This window comes from Chiloscyllium plagiosum, chromosome 21 (genome assembly GCF_004010195.1).
Source record: "Chiloscyllium plagiosum isolate BGI_BamShark_2017 chromosome 21, ASM401019v2, whole genome shotgun sequence".
Taxonomy (NCBI): domain Eukaryota; kingdom Metazoa; phylum Chordata; class Chondrichthyes; order Orectolobiformes; family Hemiscylliidae; genus Chiloscyllium; species Chiloscyllium plagiosum.
The window spans coordinates 38,035,966-38,049,716 of record NC_057730.1 but is presented as its reverse complement, the minus strand read 5'-3'; the positions used below and the strand labels follow the sequence as shown (position 1 = coordinate 38,049,716).

The window sequence follows — 13,751 nt, the reverse complement described above, 5'->3', positions numbered from 1 at the left end:
TTGAACAAGGGAACCACATTTGCTGTCCTCCAGTCTTCTGGCACTACTCCTGTAGACAATGAGGACATAAAAATCAAGGCCAATGGCTCTGCAATCTCCTCCCTTGCTTCCCAGAGAATCCTAGGATAAATGCCATCAGGCCCAGGAGACTTATCTATTTTCACCCTTTCCAGAATTTCCAACACGTCTTCTCTACATACCTCAAAGCCATCCATTCTACTTAATTGTGACTCAGTATTCACATCGACAACAATGTCCTGTTCCTGAGTGAATACTGACGAAAAGTATTCATTCAGTGTTTCCCCAATCTCTTCAGCCTCCACACGCAACTTCCCACTACTATCCTTGACTGGACCTATTCCTACCCTAGTCATTCTTTTGTCCAGCAGTTTTAGCTGCATAGGAAAGGATGGTAGCTCCTTCCAAGACCTGTGTTCCGACTGGTGGCATTCGCCAGGGGCATATCGCCTTTATCTCTTCCCCTAGCCTTACACATTCTGCACCTCCAACTTCCTCACTGGGGCTGTCAGCCAGACACTGCGAGTACCCTGAACCTGCCTTCAGTTTGGCCAGCATTCGTTCTTACAATTTGGGGACTGGCTGAAATTCCAGCACTCGAACCTGGGATTATAGATCTGCTGGCTATTCACATGACCAGTGGCTAAGATAAGATTTTGTGTCCAAATAGAGTTAGAAGTTCCACCCTTAGCCAATTAATACGCAGCCAAGCGACAAACGACTGTGAGGTTGGCAAATTGGCGAGGGTGATACTGTGTCTTGTATGCATTCCATAACTCATGACTCCAAACTACTATTTTCCATTTTAGTTTGTTCAGTTTAGGTGAAAACTAAGTGTTTCACAATAATTACACAACTCTTGTCACACGCTCCTCTGTTTTCCAGATTTACACTGTCTGAAATGTTGGTTACTGTTAGTAGGCTGACAAATTACAGCCGCCAATGTTTTCTGCCATTTGTAGTTTCTTAATTTCAATTATACTGTCTATATCCTAGTTTTCTGGACCAAAATATTTTTTATCCACTGCCTCATCTGATCCTTTACTCCACAATCTCCTTTCCTATTTTTCCTAGTTTTTTTTAAACTCTCACACCTTAAACTGTGACTCCTGGCTGTTAACACCCTGTCACTGGGAATATCCTTCTTATGTATAACCTATCTAGTCCTGTTAGCAATTTTGACGTTCTCTATGAGATTTCCCATCATTCTTCAAAACTGATATATTATCCTAACTGATCCACTCTCTTCCCATATATTACTGCTGCCATCCCAAGAATCAGTCTGGTTAACTTTCATGATACTACCTCCGAAGGATGAACATCCTTCCTCAGATAAGGAGATCCAAAACTGCACACAATACTCCAGTTTTAGTCTCACCAATGCCCTGCATAATTGCAGGCCCCTTTGCTATAAAGGCCAACATACCACTTGCTTTCTTCACTGCCTGCTTCACCTGCATGTTACTTTCAACTATTGGTGTACAGGACACCCAGGTCTCATTGCATCACCCCTTACCCAATCGATCACCATTCAGATAATAATCTGCCTCCTTATTTTTGTTATCTCATGTTTATCCATATTATATTGTATCTGTCATACATTTGTCCACTCGCTCAACTTGACCAAATCACACCGAAGCAAGGCTGCATCTAACTCACAGTTCACCATCCCAGCCAACTTTATATTGTCTGTAAACTTGGAGTTATTTAATTTAGTTCGCTCGTCTAAATCATTGATATATATATTGCAAATGGCTGGAGTCAAAGCACTGACCCCTGTGGTATGTGAGCCGTCACTGGTTGTCACCCAGAAAATGACCTGCTTCCTGCTACTCCTTTCTTCCTGTCTGTCAACCAGTTCTCTGTGAAACATACAGTAGATGGGACCTTAAACTAACAAGAGTGGTGAAGGATAGAAATATTAAAATCAAGGTAAATTCAGGTGCCCTAAGAGTAAAGACAAGACTTAGGAGCAAGAATGTGATTTGGGTAAAATCTCACAAGTTGTGTCAGAAAGGTTAAACCATGATGATAGGACATTGGTGATAATACTATATAATGGAAAATACTACCCCCAATCCTATGCACTTTAATTTTATATGCCAATCTCAACGTCTTATCTTATCAAAAGCCTTCTGAAAGTCCAAGTAAACCACATGCATTGGCTTTCCTTTATCAACTCTACAAGTTATATCCTTGAAAAATTCAAGTATTTTTGTCAAGCATGGATTTACCTTTTGTAAATCCATATTGACTCTATTCTATCCTTTTTATAATGGAATCTAGCATTTTCTATACTGCAAATGTCAGGCTAGCTGGTTTATAATTTCTTGCTTTATTTTTTTTTTGCCATCAATTCATCTATCTTGCAATGAATGCACCTTCCATTAGACACAGGTACCATCAAATGTAATTCTTTACTATTTTCCATTATATAGTATTATCACCAATGTCCTATCATCAGGGTTTAACCTTTCTGACACAACTTGTGAGATTTTACCCAAATCACATTCTTGCTCCTTAGTCTTGTCTTTACTCTTAGGGCACCTGAATTTACCTTGATTTTAATATTTCTATCCTTCACCACTCTTGTTAGTTTAAGGTCCCATCTACTCTATGTTTCACAGAATATACTGCACAGAATATACTGCACAGAAACAGGTCAGTCATCCCAACTAGTCCATGCTGCTATTTACGGTCCATGCAAGCTTCCTTCTACTCTAATTCAGATACTCTTCAGAACTTTATCTATTCCTTTCTCCTTCATGTGATTATCTAATTTCTCCTTAAATGTATCAATGTTATTTGTCTCAACTACTCCTTGTGGTAACAAGTTCTATTTTGTATCAGCTTTTTGGAAAAAAAAGTCTCTCCTGAATTCTTGACTGAATTTATTAGTGATTTTCCAAATAAACCCATAAGTGGAAACATCTTCTCTATCCTATTCTAAGGAATCCCTTCACAATGTCAAAGATCTGTAACAAGTCACTTCTCAGATTTCTGATTTCTAGAGAAAGGCCAGCCTGTTTAGCATTTTCTCATAGTTTTAACTTCTAAACTCTGGTGCCGAACGATTTTTGAGTCTGTACTGCGTTGGACTGGTACTGGGGCACGGCTTAGCCTACTGATAGGAGATTGGTTTTGAGAAACAAATCACTTCATAAAGAAAAATTGACAAGATAATTTTGTTTTCTGACATACCTCTGGATCATTGGTACTGAGGGGTTCCACCAGCATTGCAGTATGAGTTTCCCACCTGTCTGAAGTGTTACCAATGATATTTGCCATAATTGAAAAGCCTTTTTCCAGTAAGGATTTCTGCTGCAACAAAAATTAAAATCGCATGAGAGTAATGATGACGCCTAGAACTTATGTCAATTAACAACCAAGGTTCTCTAAATTGTTTAATCGCCACTCTAAACAATGTTTCAACAATCTTGTATAATCATTCACAGATTGTGTGTGAAGGTTCAGGTTTGTTTGCTGTTGCAACAGTTGCACAAGAACTCTAAAATAACATTTACTGATGCCCTTCCTAGGTTGTCAAATTCTATAACATAGAAAGAGGTCATTTGGCCCTTCATTTCAGTGCCAGTGCACTGCAAATAATTAACAATAACGCTTCGTTTTCCTACAATAAAGACCGTGGATGCTGGAAATCTGAAGCAAAAAACAGATATTGCTGGAGAAACTCAGCAGGCCTGGCGAGATCTGTGGAAAAAAAGCAAAGTTAGCATTTTAGGTCCAGTGACCCTTCTTCAGAACCAAATTCTGTAACTGCTTTGGCTCTAATCCTCTGTGATATTTACAAATCTAGGCTCTTTAACATCATGATTTTAGTCACTTTGCTATTGGTAGACATGTTTCAGCTGCAAAGGCCCTAAAGCTCTGGGATTCTGTCTTAAAACCTTTATACCACTCCCTCTTTTATGATATGCCTTAAAATCTATCACTTTCACCAGGATTTTGATGACCTATCTAATAACGCATGTGGCTCAGTGTCAAATTTTGACAATACTCCTGCAAAGTGCTTTGGCCCGTCTTGCTGCAATTAAGATGCTATATAAATCTAAATTGTTGTTGTCATAGGAGAAGTGTAATAAAACAAAGATCTGACAACCAGCCACACAAGGACAGCTGACCAAACGTCTGGTCAAGAAGGCTTTAAGAAGCAACTAGTTATGGCTTGCGTAGCTGCAGACATAGCTGCCAATCATGATGCAAAGAAAGACAGGATGCACAAGAGGCCAGAGTTTGAAGAATGCCAAGTCCAAACATTCCATGTCTCTGCAAAGAAAGTGCCACTTCAATAAATAAAAGAGGCCACAATGCAGATTTGTAACAAATCTAAACTTCAGGTTTTGCATAAACTCACCAGCCAAAATATTCAAGCTCAGTTGTTTCCTCCAAATCTAGTTTCATTCACTGACAACAAAGTAGCAATTATAGCTCAATCATCTGACATATTGTCCAATTGACATTTGGAACAAAAGCATGCTTTGTTTCAGTGCTCAAACCCATCCTCCCCAGCTGGTGTAAGATGTCACACTGCACCAAGCCACTGATATATAGTTTTACTAACAGCACTCACAACAGAGAGGAGGTTCAGCTCTAGAGTTTGGAGGGATTAGCTGAAACACATGAAGTTCATCCTACCTTCCCAGCACACACACTTTTAATTTTCAACTCCCTCCAAAAACTTTCCCTCCACTCTTCTACCAACAGCACAGATCCTCAATGCAAAAATCAATCCTCACATTTCTGGGTAATCCAAGATGGAGGACAGGAAAAATTTCTGGCTTTAACAGGCTGCTCCTTTTTTTGGGTATTTTAGGTGTTGGAGGTTTCCTCGAATTCCAGGAGCAGCAATTACTGTTTTATATGCTGTTGCATTGTTTTGGAAATTTGGAGGAAAAAAAGAGTCAAAACAACGGCACTTTTAAAAGGGAGAAGGACAGACAATAGGCTGTACGTGGTCAGTGCAGAAGAAAGAGTGAGAAAGAAACCCATACTGCTAACTGACAGAGCAGTGAACCTGCGCAGTTACTGCCTTTGCTGCTTGAATTCATGTATCGCTGGACATCGGAGTATGTCCAAGAAAACTTAACAAACACACAACTGATCTTGGAGGAACCTGATGGGAGAGGTCACATCACAAAAACAGATAAGTGAATAGTTTTAAGTACAGCCTTGCTGTAAATCTACAATAGTGAGTAGAGTGGGCTCTTTCTTGATTATATGTTTTATTGAGATATGTCTCTTAAGTCATAAGTATTAAGTTAGCGCAGCAGTGTTTTGTAGAGGAATAAGACGGTGTTATTTTCTGGGTCTGTAGATTGGAAGAAGCCAAAATGCCTTTTAGTAGAGTGATATGTTCTTCTTGTTGGATGTGGGAGTTTAGAAGGGGTTTACGTGTTACTGAGGACTAGATCTGCAATAAATGCCATTAGTCGCGAATCCTATCAGATCAAATGATTCGTTTGGAGCAACAGTTAGAGGCAATGAGGAATTTACAAGACCAAGGGGGTGTGATGGATGGCAGTTGTAGGAAGGGAGAAAAGCTGCAGTTACAGTCACATAGATGGGTTAACTCCACGAAAGGTAAGAGAGGCAGGCACGTAATGCAGGAATCTTCTGTGGCTATCCCCACTTCAAACAAGTGTGCTGTTTCGGAAAATGTAGGGGGTGATGGATTCTCAGGGAATGTAGCACCAACAGCCGAGTTTCTGATATCAAGACAGGCTCTAATGCAATGAGGGGTACGTCGGGTTCCGAGCATTCACTTGTGTTAAGGGACTCTCTAGTCAGAGGCACAGACAGACGTAGCCAGCAGCGAAAAATCAGAATGGTGCGTTGCCTCCCTGGTGCCAGGATCAAGGATATCTCAGAGAGGGTGCATAATGTTCTCAAAGGGGAGAGGGACCAGAAGGAGGTTATTGCATACATTGGAACCAACGAGATAGGAAGGGAAAAGGGATGAGATTCTGAAGGGAGAATATAGAGGGTTTGGCAGGAATTTAAAAAGGAGGTCCTCAAGGGTAGTAATATCTGGATTACTCCTGGTGCGGATCAAGGATATCTCAGACAGGGTGCAGAATGTTCTCAAAGGGGAGAGGGACCAGAAGGAGGTTATTGCATACATTGGAACCAACCGAGATAGGAAGGGAAAAGGATGAGATTCTGAAGGGAGAATATAGAGGGTTTGGCAGGAATTTAAAAAGGAGGTCCTCAAGGGTAGTAATATCTGGATTACTCCTGGTGCTACAAGCTAGTGATGGTAGGAATAGGAGGATAGAGCAGATGAATACATGGCTGAGTAGCTGGTGTATGGGAGAAGGATTCACATTTTTAGATCACTGCAATCTCTTCTGTGGTAGAAGGGACCAGTACAAGAAGGATGGATTGGACCTGGATTGGAAGGGGACTAATATACTAGCAGAGAGATTTGCTAGAGCTGCTCGGGAGGATTTAAACTAGTAAGGTGGGGGTGGGACCCAAGGAGATAGTGAGAAAAGACATCAATCTGAGACTGGTACAGTTGAGAAAAGAAGCAAGTCAAACAGTCAGGGCAGGCAGGGACAAAGCAGAGATCAAGGTGCAATTAATAAATTTAACTGAATTTATTTCAGTGCAAGAGGCCGAACAGGGAAGGCAGATGAATTCAAGGCAAGGTCAGGAACACAGGACTGGGATATCATAGCAATTAGAGAAATGTGGCTCAAGGATGGACAGGACTGGCAGCTTAATGTCCCAGGATACAAATGCTACAGGAAGGATAGAAAGGAAGGCAAGAGAGATGGGGGAGTGATAAGGGATAGCGTTACAGCTGTACTGATGGAGGATATTCCTGCAAATACATTCAGGGAAGTTATTTGGGTGGAACTGAGAAATAAGAAAGGGATGATCACCTTGTTTGGATTGTGTGATAGACCCATTAACAGTCAGCAAGAAATTGAGAAACAAATGTGTGAGGAGATTTCAGTTATCTGTAAGAATAATAGGGTGGATATGGTGGGAGATTTTAACTTTCCAAACATAGACTGGGACTACTATACTGTTAAGAGTATAGATGGAGAGGAATTTGTTAAGTATGTACAAGAAAATTGTCTGATTCAGTATGTGGATGTACTTACCACAGAAGGTGCAAAACTTGACCTACTCTTGGGAAATAAGGCAGGGCAGGGGACTGAGGTGTCAGTGGGGAAGCATTTTGGGGACAGCGACCATAATTCTATTAGTTTTAAAATAGTGATGGTAAAGGATAGACCAGATCTAAAAGTTGAAGTTCTAAATTGGAGGAAGGCTAATTTTAACGGTATTAGGCAAGAACTTTCAAAAACTGATTGGGGGCAGATGTTCGTAGGTAAAGGGATGGCTGGAAAATGGGAAGCCTTCAGAAGTGAAATAATGAGAGTCCAGAGACACTATATTCCAGTTGGGTGAAAGGAAAGGCTGGTAGGTGTAGGGAATGCTGGATGACTAGAGATGTTAAGGGTTTGGTTAAGAAAAAGAAGGAAAACTGGAGGTTGGCTAATGTGGTACCACTATTTAAGAAAGGTGGCAAGGGCAAGCCAGGGAATTACAGCCCAGTCAGCCTGACGTTGGTGGTGGGCACATTGTTGGAAGGAATCCTGAGGAACAGGACTTAGATGTATTTGGAAAGGCAAGAACTGATTAGGGATGGTCAACATGGCTATGTATGTGGGAAATCATGTCTTACAAACTTGCGTTTTTTTTGAAAAAGTAACAGAGGATTGATGAGGGCAGAGCGGTAGACATCATTTCTATGGACTTCAGTAAGCCACTTGACAAAGTTCCCCATGGGAGAGTGGTTAGCAAGGTTAGATCTTATGGAATACAGGGAGAACTAGCCATTTGGATACAGAACTGACTCAAAGGTAGAAGTCAGAGGGTTTTGAAAAAGTAACAGAGGATTGATGAGGGCAGAGTGGTAGACATCATTTCTATGGACTTCAGTAAGCCACTTGACAAAGTTCCCCATGGGAGACTGGTTAGCAAGGTTAGATCTTATGGAATACAGGGAGAGCTAGCCATTTGGATACAGAACTGACTCAAAGGTAGAAGTCAGAGGGGGGTAGTGGAGGGTTGTTTATCAGGCTGGAGGCTTTTGACCAGTGGAGTGCCACAAGGATTGGTGCTGGGTCCACTACTTTTCATCATTTATATAAATTAATTGAATGTGAACATTAGAGGTACAGTTAGTAAGTTTGCAGATGACACCAAAATTGGAGGTGTTGTGGACAGTGAAGAAGGTTCCCTCAGATTACTATAGGATCTTGATCAGATGGGCCAGTGGGCTGAGAAGTAGCAGATGGAGTTTAATTCAGATAAATGCGAGGTGCTGTATTTTGGGAAAGCAAATCTTAGCAGGACTTATACACTTAATGGTAAGGTCCTAGGGAGTGTTGCTGAACAAATAGACTTTAGAGTGCAGGTTCATAGCTCCTTGAAAGTGGAGTCGCAGGTAGATAGGGTAGTGAAGAAGGCATTTGGTATGCTTTCCTTTATTAATTACAGTATTGAGTACAGGAGTTGGGAGGTCACGTTGTGACTGTACAGGACATTGGTTCAGCCACTTTTGGAATATTGCATGTAATTCTGGTCTCCTTCCTATCGGAAAGATGTTGCGAAACTTGAAAGGGTTCAGAAAATATTTACAAGGATGGTGCCAGGATGGAGGATGTGAGCTATAGGGAGAGGTTGAATAGGCTGGAGCTGTTTTCCCTGAAGCGTCAGAGGTTGAGGGGTGACCTTATAGAGGTTTCTCAGATCATGAAGGGCATGGATAGGATCAATGGACAAAGTCTTTTTCCTGAGGTGGGGTAATCCAGAACCAGAGGGCATAGGTTTAGGGTGATAGGGGAAAGATATAAAAGAGACCTCAGGGACAACTTTTCACGCAGAGGGTGGTGCATATATGGAATGAGCTGGCAGAGGAAGTGGTGGAGGCTGGTACAATTGCAAAATTTAAAAGGCATTTGAAAATGTATATGAATAGGAAGGGTTTGGAGGGATATGGGCCGAGTGCTGGTAGGTGGAACTTAATCGGGTTGGGATATCTGGTCGGCATGGACGGGTTGGACCAAAGGGTCTGTTTCCATGCTGTACATCTCTATGACTCTATGGCCATTCTCTCCAAGACACTCTGGTTCACTCCATTCCCAATACTTCCCCACATGAATTCCACAGATGCTGCCAGAACCTGCTGAGTTCCTGCTGCAGTTTCTGGTTTTGTTGCCTATCTTTGAAAGTAAATTACATAGTAAGGATTGTCCACTATTTTATCGTACACAGTACTAATACTAGCGTCAATTCTATTCTCACTTTGACATCCATTTAAATTGGGAACAACCCTGTACTTTTAATTACACATTATCACCTCCTTGGAACTTTCCAAGATATTTGAAAGCTGGTGAATTATCCTGATTGACCACCAGACATTGCAACAAGGTTCCACGGCCAGCAAAACAGATTTGTTTTCCTAATGACCCTGGACTTTTGTTTGTTTTTTTTTTCAGATTTCTGACTTTGGATGGGGAGTGTATATTTTATCAGAAAAGTATACATTCCTGATTTCTAAGAACAGATTCTGATTGAACGATCATGGCTTTGGCCAAATAATGCCCCCAGGAGAGTGCCAAATTCACAAAATCCACTCCTCAATGAAAACACTAAAATGTAGGATTCAAATTAGGAGTTGAAAGGTGTGGTGCTGGAAAAACATAGCAGGCCAGGCAGCATCCGAGGGGCAGGAGAATCGACGTTCCGGGCATAAGCCCTTCTTCAGGAATCCATGCTGTACATCTCTATGACTGTATGACTTAAATTAGGAGTCAGGTTATCTTCATCCAACCTGTGGTTGGCACTAAAGTGAACAGATGTGTCTGGCAATCAGGTGGGAGATATGTCAGTGTCCAAATTTAAAACACTAGAAAGACATACTCGCTGAACAACTTCAACTTACACTGAGATTGTCTTGTGTCGACACTCGCCTCATGCTGCACGTTTTCAAAATTTTTCACCCCACCCTATTTCTGGAAATCCTCCAGATTGTGCGCAATAATTTCTGTGAAATTTGGTTGAAGAAGAAATGGACCTGTAACTAAACTCTTGGGAGTTGTCAGGGCTGCTGACCACCAAAGTGACGATGACAGAGTGCACTCTGCGATCATCGGATGCCATTTGTAGCTGTAGGGCTGTGTTGCCCTGGATTTAGCTTAGAAACCAGCCACCCTACAACATCAGGTATTGTAGTTGAGTGAAATGCAGACAGGTTACAGCACAGGAGGCCATTCAGCTGGTCATGTTTGTGCTGGCCCTTTGAAAGAGCGATTCACCAAACGTCAAACCCACCCACCCTTTAAGATCCCTACGGCCCAACACAATTGTTTGTTCCTTTCCAGATTCTCGAATCGGTTTCCATGTGAATGATGAAGTTGAATCTTCCACTTTCAGGCTGTGCAATCCACATCCTGAACACTCCATGTGGTTAGAGCAGGCTCAAGAGTGTGGCGCTGGAAAAGCGCAGCAGGTCAGGCAGCATCCTGATGAAGGGCTTTTTCCCGAAACGTCGATTCTCCTGCTCCTCGGATGCTGCCTGACCTGCTGTGCTTTTCCAGCGCCACACTCTCGACTCTGATCTCCAGTATCTGCAGTCCTCACATTCGCCCCGTGGTTGCAGCAGGGCCTTGCGCCATGTCATGTTGCTTCTGAACTTGTAGCTGGAACGTCTAGTCGGCATCACGGACCCATACAGTGTGGAAACAGGACATTTGGTCCAACAAGTCCACACCGACCCATTCCCCGACCTATTGCACTGCATTTCCCCTGACTAATGGACAATTTAGTATGGCCAACTTAGCAATAGTTCTCGACCTTTGACCTCTCCACCAGCCCTTTCTCCCCATCTGCACTGTCCAGACCCCTCAGGTTGTTGAACTTTGTGAGGTTTGAGTGAGACACACAAGAGGGAATGCCCTGCCTGACTGCTGGCGCTCAATGATCCAGTTTTGGAGATTGAAGTCTCTGGCGCCTGAGGAAAATCCAGCTGCTTCAAGTCGGACAGTGAACTATTCACCATCACAACCGGCTGCCGCCTGCCTTTACTCGGAGGACAACTCATTCACCGGAACGTTCAGCCCCTCATGAAGCACTAACCGCGGTGGGTACCGTCTCAAAGTCCGGGGGCCCAGCTGGCGCGCGATTGTGGGGGAAGGGGAGTAACGCTCCCGCCGCCAATTCCGACACCAACTCACCCTCCACGCGGGCACCAGGAGCCGCTCAACCGCCACCAATCAGCGCCGACTCATACCGCCCAATCGGCGGCCACGCGCCTTCAACACCGACCAATCGGAGAAGCGCAGTGCTGCTACCCAACGGCCAATAGGAAAAGGGGCTCCGTCCACAATCAGCCAATCAGAGAAAGGACTGGTCTCAGCTGCAACCAGTCAGAGAGCGGATGTGCCGTGCACCCCTCAGCCCAAGTCCGGGAGGGGGCAGTTCACCCCTGCAGCCTGTAGGGGGCAGGTAACCACTGCAGCCAATCACGGAGGGGGCTGTTCACCCGTGCAGCGAATCAGGAAGGGGGCTGATCTCCCCTGCAGCCAATGAGAGAGGACTGGGCGGTCCATCCTTGCAGCCAATCAGAGAGGGAGTGTGCTGCACACCCCCTTACAGCAAACAGAGAGGGCGGTTGGGAGGACGGGGAGTACAGTTTTACGCTGCAGCCAATCAGAGGGGGGGGGGGGGGGGGAGAAATACCATCCATGTCTGAAGCCAATCAGAGAGGGGGCTGTTCACCGCTGCAGCCAATCAGAGAGGGAGTCAAAAAAAAGCGTGGAGCTGGAAAGACACTGCAGGTCAGGCAGCATCCCAGGAGCAAGGAAGTCGTTTGGGCATAAGCTCTTCCATCAGGAATGTGGAGGGGGAAGGGGGCTGAGAGATAAGTAGGAGGATGGGGACGGGCTGGTGGGTGATGCCAGAGGATGTGGGGGAGGCTGGTACAATTGCAACATTTAAGAGGCATTTGGATGGGTATATGAATAGGAAGGGTTTGGAGGGATATGGGCCGGGTGCTGGCAGGTGGAACTAGATTGGGTTGGGATGTCTGGTTGGCATGGACAGGTTGGACCAAAGGGTCTGTTTCCATGCTGTACATCTCTATGACTCTATAGGTGGATGCAGTTGGAAGGGGTCGCTGGAGCGGAGAGGTGGGAAGGAGGGAGAACCGGTCGAGAAAGCAGTGTCGGGTTGGAGGGTTAGATCTGTGATTTGGTGGGGTCAGGGGAGACTTGGAAACAAATGAAGTCAATGCTGATGCCATGTGGTCGTAGGGTCTCAAGGTGAGGTGTTCTTCCTCCAGTTGGTGGGTAGCTTTGATTTGGTGGTGGAGGAGGCCAGGATTTGTATGTCCTTAGGGGTGTGTGAGGGGGATTTGAAGTGGTTGGCCACAGGGCGGTGGAGTGTGGTTGTTTGGTGTGTGCGGATCAGAGATGTTCCCTGAACGTATCCACGCATTGGCGTCCTGTCTCCTTGACGTAGAGGAGGTTACATTGAGAGCAATGGATGCAGTAGACTGGGTGGATAGATGAGCAGAAAAATCTCCACGAGATTTGAAATGATCCTTTAGGGCCTTGGATGGAGATGAGGGGGGGAGGTGTGGGTGCAAGTTTTACATCTCATGCAGAGGCAGGGGAAGCTGCTGGGAGTAGAGGGTGAGTTGGTGGGGATGTGAACCTAATGAAGAAGTTGCAGGGGGAATAGTCTCTGCAGAACACGGATAGGGGTGGGAAGGGAAATATATTTTTGGTGGAGGGGTCTGATTGTAGGTGGCTGAAATAATGGAGGATAACCGCACTGTATCCGGTGATTTGTGGAGTGGAAAGTGAGGACCAGGGTTGTACTATTCACTCTTGCAGCCATTGAGAAAGGGGATGTACTGTTCACCCCTTGCAGCCAATCAGAGAAGGGGTGTTCAATACATCCTCGGGTGACCAACTTTGTGAAATTTGCATACTTTCCCTGTGTCTGTATGGCTTTCCTCTGGGTGCTCCAGTTTCCTCCTCAGTCCAGAGATGTGAAGATTAGGTGGATTGGCTATGCTAAATTGCCCATATTGTCCAGGGTTGTGCAGGTTAGGTGCATTTGTCATTATGGGAAATGTAGCGTTACAAAGGTAGGGTGGGGGCTGGATTAGGGAGGTATGCTCTTCAGAGAATCGGTGTGGACTTGATGAGCCGAATGGCCTGCTTCCAAACCATAGGAATTCTATGATCTGAGCTCCAGGACATCTCTGCAGGAGTTCCTCAAGGCAGTCTTCCTGGCCATACCATCTTTAGTTGTTTCATCAATAATCTTCCCTCCATCATAATGTCGGAAGTGGAATGCACCACTCACAGCACCTCATATACTGAAGCAGTCCATGTCCAAATGCAGCAAAACCTCAACAATATCTAGGTATGGGGAGAGAAGTGGCAAGTAACATTCATGCCACACAAGTGCAAATCATTGACCAATGTGAGGGAATTTAACCATCATCCCTTGTCATTCAGTGGCATAATCCCTAACTATTAACATTCTGGGATTTACAATTGATCGGGAACTGTACTGGATTAACCATGTTAATACTGTGGCTATCAGGGAAGGTCAGAGGTGAGGAATCCTACAGCAAGCCATTCAGCAAGGGCAGCAGCTACATGGGAACAGCACCACTT

The 13,751-nt window shown here is 44.2% G+C and overlaps 1 protein-coding gene across 3 annotated transcripts in view; it reads right to left on the bottom strand.

The window, feature by feature from the left end:
* Positions 1-11,439, bottom strand: part of shmt1 (serine hydroxymethyltransferase 1 (soluble)) — a 36,555-nt gene extending 25,116 nt beyond the window's left edge. Inside the window, exons 1-2 of one of the 3 annotated variants that reach the window (XM_043711856.1) lie at positions 11,295-11,439; positions 3,220-3,336 (exon numbers count right to left, since the gene is read on the bottom strand). In XM_043711856.1, the coding sequence (XP_043567791.1) occupies positions 3,220-3,306 (87 nt within the window). In that variant the 5' untranslated portion in view covers positions 3,307-3,336; positions 11,295-11,439. Of the gene's footprint in view, positions 1-3,219; positions 3,340-11,196 lie in introns of all 3 variants that reach the window. The other 2 variants (XM_043711858.1, XM_043711855.1) reach the window with 2 other exon arrangements.
* Positions 11,440-13,751: the final 2,312 nt, after the last annotated feature.